Source organism: Helianthus annuus, chromosome 11 (genome assembly GCF_002127325.2).
Source record: "Helianthus annuus cultivar XRQ/B chromosome 11, HanXRQr2.0-SUNRISE, whole genome shotgun sequence".
Lineage (NCBI taxonomy): Eukaryota > Viridiplantae > Streptophyta > Magnoliopsida > Asterales > Asteraceae > Helianthus > Helianthus annuus.
The window spans coordinates 23,359,833-23,371,144 of NC_035443.2; the positions used below are offsets into that span (position 1 = coordinate 23,359,833).

The window sequence follows — 11,312 nt, forward strand, 5'->3', positions numbered from 1 at the left end:
TGAGGTTTAGTTTAATTTTTGGTTCACATTTTAATTTTTTGGGCCAAGAAAGAGTTACACCAATTAATATGGGATATTTAATCATAAGAATTCTACATTACATGCCACGGGCAGACCAAACTTGAGTATGTAGAATTCTACATTACATGCCACAGGCAGACCAAACTTGAGTATGTGTTAATGTGTATTCAAGTTTTTACATTGAATTTCAATAAAAAAACAATAACCAATGATTAAAATAAATATTTTAATTTTAATATGTGATTATTATTTATCCTTATCTTTATCATCAAAATGTAAAAACAATTAAAACTACCAATTAAATAAAATATTTATCTTTATAAATATTTAAAACGCTAATATATTTTTTTAGATTTTAATAATTAATATATGATTATAATAATTAATATATTATTAACAGTTATCTTTATCTTTATCATTAAAATTTCTTCTACAAATTTCAAATTTTAAATTTAATATTATCAATAATTGATTTCCATAATAAATATTTAGAAAAATAATTAAGAGCGCCTGTCCCTTACATGATTTCTTTTATTATATAGTATAGATTTTTTTTTTTTTTTGAATAGCCAAGACAACTTTTTATTTCCACAAACCCAAATACAAAAACCCAGCCAGAAGCTGGATGTGAACAACAAGAAAAAGAAGAAAAAGAGGAGAAACATACAGAAATCTAAAACGATTACATTGATAAATTAAAATCCCACCACTCTTGCCTTGATACCAATCTGAACTTTGATCTCGTTTTCACACCTTGGTACGAAGCTTCTTTAATCTCCATCATTATTCTTTGAACATCATCTTGTTTATTTGAGAAGATCTTCCCGTTCCTGTTCTTCCATAGTATCCACATCGTTTGGATCGCGACCGCGTGTATTGCTCTTTTCTCGTTCTTGCATCTTTGTAACTCTTTCAACTCCACTAGTAGATCTTTGATGTCACCCTCCGTGTTTAACAGTGGAATATGCAGCCAATCAGCCACTGCTTCCCAAGTTCTTTTAGCAAAATTGCATTGTATGAGTATGTGCGTTGCCGTCTCTTCTGCAGCCCCACATATCCCACATGTTACGTCTGGGATGTTTAAACCTCTATTTTTCAGGGCCGTAGTCGTCGGTATTCTCTCCTCCATTGCTCTCCATACGAACATCAAGCTTTTATTTGTCGCCCACCGATTCCACTCGAAGTCACTAGCGGGAGCATTTAGGTCGAGTTGTCTACTCAACGCCATTCTCACTGTTCTTGTGCTAATCTCCTGGTTTTCATAATTATACCAATACCAAACATCGCTACTTGTTGATATAGTCTGTTGTTGTAATAGGCCATTTAAACTTTGTAATTCATTCAGTTCCATTTCCAAACTTGGGATCCTTTCCCATGGCCAATCCCATATTATCCCTCCATTGTTCGCCCAATAGCATTGATTCACCAAAGCCTTTTTCTGGTTGTAAGCTGATATAAATTAGGAAATTGTTGTTTCAGTGGACTATGGCCCAGCCAGATGTCGACCCAGAACATAGTATTATTCCCCATCCCCACTTTGCTCCTCAAGCATGTAGTAACGTCTATGTTGCTCTTCATGAATTCCTTTCCTATCTCGCCGATATTTTTCCAAACTCCGAGCAGTGATTTTTTAATTGGAATCGGTTCCACCCTTCTTTGACTGGTGTGAATCGACTTGATTACTTTTACCCAAAGGTTTTCTGGTTCTAATTTCAGTCTCCACCACCACTTGGCCAATAATGCCAGATTCATGTCTCTAATGCTTCCAATGCCGAGTCCGCCAAAATGCTTTGTTGCTACAACCTTTTCCCATTTCACCCATCTTATCTTATTATTCGTGTTGTTCCCTCCCCAGAGAAACTTTCTACGGATTCCTTCCAGTACCTTCAGAACTCCAATAGGACACTTATATAATGATAAATAATAATTAGGCAGGCTCCCGAGTACTGATTTTACTAATACTACTCTTCCAGCAAATGACATGTTCTTAGCCTTCCAATTTGACAATTTTTATTAAACATATCAATAACTTCTCTCCAATTCACTATTTTGTTCATATTTGCTCCTACCTTCAACCCAAGATAAACAAATGGAAACTTCCCAGCTTTACAATTAAAAATAGAAGCCATACCTTCCACTGCTGCCTCTTCAGTTCCCACCCCATATAGCTGGCTTTTGCGTTGATTAACTTTTAAGCCGGATAAGAGATAAAAGATTCGAAGGATTCTGTTGAGACATCTTACATTGCTTTCTTCCCATTCCCCCACAAAGATTGAGTCATCCGCATATAGCATATGGGTTAAATGTGGGCCGTCGCCCGGTAATTTTATACCCGAAAACACGTTGCAGTCTTTAGCTCTAGTCATTAATACATGTAAGGCCTCCATTGCAATGATGAACAGAAACGGTGATAACGGGTCGCCTTGCCTTAGGCCTCTTTTGTAATGAAATTCTCCCGTAGGTGAGCCATTCACCAAAACCGAGCCTCTACCTATGTATAATATACCCATTATCCAGTTCCTCCATTTAGGTGGGAAACCCATTCGAGTTAAAATTGAGATTAGAAATTTCCAATTAATCGTATCGTACGCCTTTTCAATATCTGCCTTGAACACGAACATCCGTCTGCCTGTTCTTTTTGCCCACCCCACCACTTCGTTAATGATTAATGGACCGTCTACAATGATACTTCCCGATACAAAGGCTGACTGGGCATTTGAAACCACACTTTTGATAACCCCTTTTAGCCGGTTGGCTAAGACTTTAGAAATCAATTTGTTCACCATGCCTATTAGTGATATAGGTCTGAAATCAGATAAGGTCATGGGATTAAGTACCTTTGGTATGAGGGCAATGAATGAGGCACTGCATGAATGGTGGATAGAGCCGTGTATGAAAAATTGATTCATTATTTGCATTAGCAATCCTTTCATCTCCTCCCAATAAGCTTTAATCAACTTGAATGTTATCCCGTCAGGGCCAGGTGATTTATTTACCCCACAATCCCAAACCGCTATTTTGATCTCTTCCATTGAAAATGGTTGAATCAGCCCACTCGCCTGTGCTGAACTAAGTTGTTTGAAATCGCCAGGCCCAATCCTGGGTCTTGAGCTGACCGGTTCGCTAAATTTACCTTTCATCGCTGTCACAAAATGGGCTTTTATCTGAATCGGATCCGAGACCCAATCACCTTCAATCCATAACCCCGCAATCCTATTTCTTGCAATGTGATTATTTACTATGGAGTGGAAAAATCTTGTGTTTTCGTCGCCCAACTCCTCCCATCTAAGCTTTGCCTTTTGTTGTAGATCTAGGGTCACCGCTTCATGCCAGTCTTTTATTCTGAGTTTACTTTCTTGCCAGGTTTTTAGTTCTTTAGCCGTTAAGCTTCTACTCTCTGCCGCCACGTCAAGGGCTTTTACCTTCTCTTGTGCTTCCAACAGGGCTTTCTCATCTTCCTCCTTTTTTTAATTTTCGCCATGATTTTAGTTCCTCCTTGATTGCCTTAAATTTTTCAGCTATTTCTTCATCTTTGAAATTTGTCTCACAAGTTATTGAAAAACCTCTCCTCACTGCCTCATCAAAGCCTGACATGGAGAACCAGCTATTGAATAGTCTAAAAGGAGATGGACCAAAACTATTGTTCACCGTGGTCAAAATTAAAGGGCTGTGGTCCGAAATATCCCTATCCAGGGCCAGTAACGTTGCGTTGGGCCATTTGTTCATGAAGTTTTCACACACCAGAACTCAATCAATCTTGCTTAAGTTTTTTCCATCACCAGACATAAATGTAAATCTTCTCCCTGCCATATTGTACTCTTGGAACCCCCCTCTGCTTATGAAATTATTAAAACAGATGGCTCCATTCATATCGAACTGAGAATTAAACCTGTCTTCAGGGAATCTGACCTCGTTGAAGTCGCCAAGTATTATCCAATCTCCTGTTATTCCATTCTTTGCCTCCAACAGATCTTCCCACATTCTTCTTCTGTTAGCCTTTATTGTAGAGCCATACACATTCACAATTACCAAAGCATTTGCCATACCTGTTATTTTTCCCTTTACTATGATAAAATTCTGACTTTTAACCTCCAATTCTTTCTTAAATACCAATGGATTCCATAATGATAGTAAACCCCCCGATCTGCCTTCTGCATCTACCTTAGCATATTTAAAACTTGGATTATCCCAGAACCTCCTAATTTTACTTAGGGGTAAGTCCCTGAACTGTGTCTCTTGGATGGCGATAAAAGATAAATTAAATTTTGTTAACAAACCTCTGACTCGAGCTGCCTTTCCAGCCCCTCCTGCCCCTTTCAAATTAATGGTCCCAAAATTCATTGGCTCACCACGTCCGCCATTTCTTCAGAGACAGTGGTCTTTATGAGCTGGTCATGCTTGGTTAGGTCGACTCCGATCTTTTCCCCTAAATCAATCGTTGCCTCAGATTCTTCTATAATCTTTTGTTCGTTTGCTGAGATGTTGTTTGTTATGCCTTGTTTTTCGTCACCCTCTACGTCCTCTTGTTGTGTACCCTGGTTTGTATCTTCTTCCCATTCCAAGTTGTACTCATCATCCAAGCCATCCCCCTCTTGGTTTCCGAAAGTTAAATCTTCTTCAGTAATCCTTATCTTGCCTTTGTTTCTCCTCTTGTTGTTTTTTCCAACCTTGCATCTCGGCCTCTTCTTTTTTGTTTTTAATCTTGATTCATCTAAGAGCTCTATGTTTAGGTCAGGGATCCTTTCTTTACCAATTACTGATGTGGGTTTCAAACAGGAGGATCTAACGTCAGCAATGCTTGGTCTTTTCCTTTTCTTTTGGGCTGACTGAGCAGGCCCAACATCATTAATTTTTTCAAACATCTCAGGCCCATGATCAATAATTGTTTTCGGTCCATGGTGATTATGGTTATCCAGTGGTAACTGTGCACCTACAACACACGTGTTTTCTAGAACATTTATTACATCCTCCTCGGAACCCGAAACCGCATGCACCTCGTGGTCTTCTCTGTTAGCTGGATTTTCTTTTTCCAAATGTTCCCCATGACTATCATTATTGGGATTTACGCCACTACCACCCATCTGTTTTGACTCTTCCTCTTCTGACCTCGGAGTCACCGGTATGTCTTCCGTTTCCATATTTTCCGGCACCGGATTTGTCTGCTCTGGTTTTGTTTCTGGACCCATGTTCAGCTCCGTAATGAACTCCGGCAACCATAAATGATTTGTCTCAGTCACCCAAACTTCATATACCTGGTGTTTCCATTTAATCAAAATCTTCTCGTTGATCATGGCCCCATGTTTCACTATTACACCCACAATATCTTCATTAAAACTTAGATCTCTGTCATCGGCCTCCGAGTGCTTTATGATTCTGCCAAACCTTTCGCCTATGCAGTCGAATACTTCTTTTATCCAAAGTTAGAGTGGGACACCTCTAATCCTAAGCCATGCAATCCTTTCAAATGGAATGGAGTCCCCATTCCATCTGTCCCAGCTTCCAAACCATTGTTTCCAAACCTCCTTCTCATTTTTCAAGCTTTCCTCCATCTTATTTGATGAGCCAAAGATTATTATTATTTTTAGGCCCCCGACGTGTCTTACCTGTGCATCACTTAATCCCATCTGTAACTTCATGATGCCAACCTTTCTTAGTGATTCCCCGTTCAGCAGCTCCCCGACTACCGCTCTATCTTTCCAATTAATGTATAGCTTAGATTCGTTTGCAAACGCTAAGTCTGTCTCTACCTCCTTTTCGACCTTTTTGCCCATAGCCACATCTGCCCATGATAGGCCTTGTTTCACGTAGTTGTTTTTTGTAACCCCAGTACTTGAATCCCCAACATTAACTTGACTGACTGGCTTTCTAACCCATGATTTATTCTGAACTTTCCCCTTTTTAATGACTTTTACAAACCTGGCCACATTCGCTCTTATCTTCCACCCATAGAACATCATCTGATTCAACGCCTTTACCATTTTGTCCGCATCCCTCACATTAACAAATCTGAGGAAACCAAACCTATTACCCCTTTTATCCAACTTCCTTGCAATGTATGAATCCACTATGTGACCATAGTTTTTGCATTCCGTCCACAACTCACCGTCCGAGATGTGAGGGTGGATATTTGAGACGTAGAACGTGATAGCTTTGTCCTTTGAGACTTCATCGTTGTTGTTTTCTCCATTCAAGTAATCATCATTCCTCTCCTCTATTTCACCCTCCTCTCTCTCCCTGTACGGAGCAGCCATCGCAAAAACTACCGTAAAAACCAGAACTTATAAGGTTAATAGGATTCGAATCGATCTAGCTGAGCTATAAAGATAGACGCGATCAATATCAGACCTACTAAGCAAATAAAATTCCAGAGAAAACAGTAAGTCCGGGAATGACCGAGAAAGAAACAGTCGCAAGACGCTGGATCCAGGTTCCGGGAGGCGAATGGAGAAGAGAAAGAGACAGTTTAGGATGAACGGTAGGAAGGATATGCAAAACAGTAAGCAATCACCACTACCACGCACGCTAAACCGGCCGAATCACCCTCGTCGAGCCACCGGCAACCGTCCGACTGTTTGAATGTCCGGCGACCTTTCGTTTCTAACAGAGAGAGAAATTTCGTTTCTAGTTGTTTATATTCAAATTCTTATTTTCACTAGTCACATTAACTATATCTTAAAATATTATTATATAGTATAGATGAGTAAGGTAAAAAATATATGTATTTTTTAATTGTTAATGAGCAAATAAATAAAGTTGTATCGGAGAATTACTAAAAATAAAGCATCGTTTTTTTCAAATAATCTAAAATTATTATTTCAAAAAGAAGAAAAATTGGATCTGGTGTCTAACTTTTCACTAATCATTGTCATTGTCTCCTAAATACTCTAATTAATTAATAAATAAATTATTGGAAGCAACATGAGTACACCCCGAAAAGGAAAAACATTCCGAGGGTAGAAATTATTAATAAAATTAAAAAGACAATATGCCCTCCATGTGAGTTGATTTTGAGACATTGGAAAGAGGGTGTGGGGTGCTTTCCTCACATGGGGATAGGGGTAGCTTTGTCATTTGATACACCCATGGCTCTTATTTTACTATTTCTTGTCATGTTATCCACTTTATATTAAATAGGTAGTCATAATTGGATTTGTAGGAGAGGGATGATAATGAAATACAGGGTTAAATAATTGTTATGGTCATTGCTTATTACATTTAAAGTATCATTTACATGTATTTACAAGCTTCTTGTATTCTGTTAACTTAAATTTTTTTTAGAACGGCCAACAAAATTATTATTAATCAACTAGCAAGATGTTAGACACCAAATTTACATATCATAACTCCAAACACGAAAAGACCTCCAAACCAACTACATTACATAATTAAATTAAAACTCCGCCAATCATTCCATGACCAAAGAGATGATCCCGAACGATTCTTGATCCAATGATAAGCCATCGATTTAGACTCTTCAACAACCTTAGTAATATTGGGAGTTGCCTGGCCGAATAAGATTTCATTCCGCATCCTCCAAACACACCAAATAACTACCTGAGAGATAGCATTAAGAACCATTTTTTTCATCTTGGATCCATTTACGAAGACATGAGCATCCAAGATATCCTTTAAGCTGAATGCGAATGTGGGAGGGGATCTGCACCACTGAGAAATAATAAGCCAGATCGTTTGGGTAAATTGGCACGACACGAACAGATGTTCGCAAGTTTCTTCGTATTCTCCGCAAAACAAACAGTCGTTATCTGCGATATAGACGTTTCTTGCAGCCAGTGCAACCCGGGTAGGTAGCCTTTCCGATAAAGCACGCCAAGAAACAATCCCCACTTTTTTCGGAACTAATTTATTCCAATAGAACAAGTATTCCTGGACCGATCTTGATACCGTAGCTGAAATATTTTTAATGCTGGCCACCGAGTATACCTCTGATTTATCATACTTCCAGACCCATGCATCTGGACCATTACCGCCATTAAACTCACAAAGAAGAAGCGACAACTCTAACAGCTCCTGTTGTTCACTAGCCGATGTTACAGGACGGCTCCACCTCCATGATAAGTTCACCGAATTCTCACCCCATGAAACCCGATCAGAGACGCAGCAAGTCTTATCTGTCTCAAGAGCAAATAATAGCGGGAAACCAACACATAAAGGCTGCTCACTGATCCAGAAGTCAAGCCAGAAGGCTGCCTTCGAACCACATCCCACCCTACACCAAATTGCATTAAGAAGATTAACACCAACCTGACTGAGATGTTCACGGATTCCGATAATCTGCTTCCATTGACCCGGCATTGACATCTTTGCTGGAATCGGAGCCTATGATCTATTGTTGTGGTGAATCGCCCATACCACTCTTCTCCATAGACCGTCCTTGTCCGTTTTGAATCTCCACCACCATTTTGATAGCATAGCTAAATTAGCGTCTCGAAGTGATCCAAATCCTAATCCACCGTACTCCATTGGAGCAATTACCTTTTCCCAGGCCATCCAACTCATATGAGAGTTTTCATCCGAACCACCCCAAAAGAAAACCCTCCTCAACCTCTCCAAGATCTCTAAGACTTTAGCCGGTACTTTATATAAAGAAAAAAAATAGGTTGGCAATGAATTCAAAACCGACTTCAACAAGGTAATTCTACCCCCATATGAAAGATTTTTTGCTTTCCAAAGCGACAACCGATTTTTAAATACATCAATAACCGGCTTCCAATTACGAATAAGATTCATGTTTGCACCTACCACCAAGCCTAGGTTCTTAAAGGGAAAAGAGCCCTTCTTACAACCTAGAACATTTGCCATAAGATGAGCCTCTACATCATTCACCCCTACCCCATACACGGAACATTTAGAAAGATTAACTTTCAAACCTGAGACTAAATGAAAACATCTCAGAATCCTTCACAGATTAAGGGCGTTTTCTCCCGACCATTCTCCAAGAAACACAACGTCATCCGCGTTGATAAGGTGGGAGAGAACAGGACCATTGGATGTACACCGTAAGCCTTTGAAAATACCTTCCGACACGGCCTTTTTCATAATATCGGAAAGCGCCTCTATGGCAATAACAAACAAAAAGGGAGACAAAGGATCGCCTTGACGCAACCCTTGTGTACACTCAAATTCCATAGTAAGAGATCCATTCACAAGTACCGAAGCGCTAGATGAGACAAGAGTTGCCATAATCCAGCCCCTCCATAGCACCGGAAAGTTCATTTGAGCCATAAACGAATCTAGATAATTCCAATTGAGGGAATCATAAGCTTTATTAATGTCAATCTTAAAAACCATACCCGATTTTTTGGCTTTCTTCATCCAAGCGATAGCTTCATTAAGAATAAGGGGGCCATCAGAAATATTTCTCCCGGCCAGGAAGGCAGACTGTTTCTCCGACACAAGATTACCAACCACTTTTTAAGCCGATTCACCAGGACTTTAGAAATAGCTTTGTTAACCACTCCAATTAAACTAATAGGGCGGAAATTGGATGGAGAAATTGGGTCATTAATTTTAGGAATCAAGGCAATGAACGAAGACGAGCAACATCTACTGATAGACCCATTTGAGTGAAATTCCTAAAAATCTTGAGAAAATCGCCTTGAAAAAGATCCCAGTTGTTTTTAATAAATTTGAAATTAAAGCCATCCGGGCCCGGAGCCCGGTCATCAACACACCTCCATATAGCTTCCTTTATTTCCGTAAGAGAAAAAGGCACAACAAGAGAATTAGCTTCAGCCGTAGACAGTGATACCATATTTTGACACGAGATGGTAGGCCGAGTAGCCATCGGTTCCACAAACTGATTAGCAAAAATTTCAAAGAATGCTTCTTTCACAACCACCGAATCCGAACTCCATACACCATTAACCATTAAGCCATTAATACGATTGTTACTAATATTGGCATTGATGACATTATGGTAAAAAGCAGAATTTTCATCACCTTCGAGGGCCCACCTAGATCCGGATTTTTGCTTGGCATCCAGTTGATTTCTGCGATCCGAATCCATGATGAAACTAATACATTCTGCCCTTTCGTTCAACTCCCCAACCTCCAACGACCTCGACTCCGCTAACCTTTCCAACTGTTGGATCCGATTTTTCTTGACTAAATATTCCCCATTAGATTTTTCTTTTTCAACTTTGAGCCAAGCTTTAACATTATTTTTTAACCATCTCATCTTAACTGAGAGAGCCATATCTGCTGGACCATTAAAAACAAAGTTATGACACGCCTGTTGCACAAGGCCTGAAAACCTCGGTAACTCCATGTGGTTTGCTCAAAATTTTAACTTTTGTCCTTTACCTTTCTTTTTTGTTGGATTAAGTACCCTTGGTTAACATTTTTTCACTTCTAGCTCCAAGTAGCTTATGGAGTTAGTTTATTTATTTATTTTATTAAAGTTATGTCAAACAACTTAAAATCACAACTTTATACATATCTGTACATTAGTATAAAATACCTATATTTATATTCACATTCAGTATCCTTGATTCATATCGGTTCTAAATTGCAACAAGTTATAGTATTCAATATCTTAACCCTACTATCAATCTTTGTATATTCAATAATAAAACAAACTCATACGAATTAAAATTGAGACCCTGGCGTCGCAATCTAATCTTTGATCTTATATATTCGAACAAAAAAAAAATAGATCTATATCTGAGATTGGGATTAGATGGTCTTGTGCGGTGGAGACGAGTGGAAACTTCAAGTTTCGTCGGTAACAATGGAGATGAAGGGGATTGGGAGTGTCTGACATGATATCACAGTTGAGCGAAGACAAATGTATGATATATGATTATTGAAAAAACTCCAGGAATGGAGATAAACTAACTAACTAAAATGAATTGAAAAAGATGTTCATCGATTGCTAAGAAGAATAGGCCTGTCGATTTTTTTTGGGTGAATCTTGAATTCAAATTAATGTTTGGTACGATCAAATCATTTAGATCACAAGGAAATAGGAATAGGCTACAAAAAATATGGAAAATGATTTAGATGGATCAAAATCAAACTTAGATTATATTCAAATAAAAATTAAGTATAAATTGCTAATTACAATCCTACCCTTATAATCTTAAAACTAAATCAATGGCCAAGATGGGTTTACTAAGTTCACAAATAAGGGGGAGGTTCACAAATGAACCTAACCCTAACCCTATATATATATATATATATATATATATATATATATATATATATAAGGTAGCTTATATATAGGGTTAGGATCGTGTGAGAAGTACTAGGCTAATTGAGAAAACTTGAGA

General features: G+C 38.6%; 2 protein-coding genes across 2 annotated transcripts; both read right to left on the bottom strand.

Annotated features, from left to right (window-relative positions):
- Nucleotides 1–703: 703 nt before the first annotated feature.
- LOC110931690 lies at nt 704–1,249 on the bottom strand. Its single transcript, XM_022175075.1, has one exon. The coding sequence runs from the start codon at nt 1,247–1,249 to the stop codon at nt 704–706; it is 546 nt and encodes a 181-aa protein (XP_022030767.1).
- Nucleotides 1,250–9,556: 8,307 nt separating this feature from the next.
- LOC110931693 lies at nt 9,557–10,309 on the bottom strand. Its single transcript, XM_022175077.1, has one exon. The coding sequence runs from the start codon at nt 10,307–10,309 to the stop codon at nt 9,557–9,559; it is 753 nt and encodes a 250-aa protein (XP_022030769.1).
- Nucleotides 10,310–11,312: the final 1,003 nt, after the last annotated feature.

What these genes read in the sequence shown, in the direction of transcription:
- LOC110931690 (XM_022175075.1), bottom strand. Translation starts at nt 1,249, where the DNA reads ATGGCGTTGAGTAGACAACTCGACCTAAATGCTCCCGCTAGTGACTTC.
- LOC110931693 (XM_022175077.1), bottom strand. Translation starts at nt 10,309, where the DNA reads ATGGAGTTACCGAGGTTTTCAGGCCTTGTGCAACAGGCGTGTCATAAC.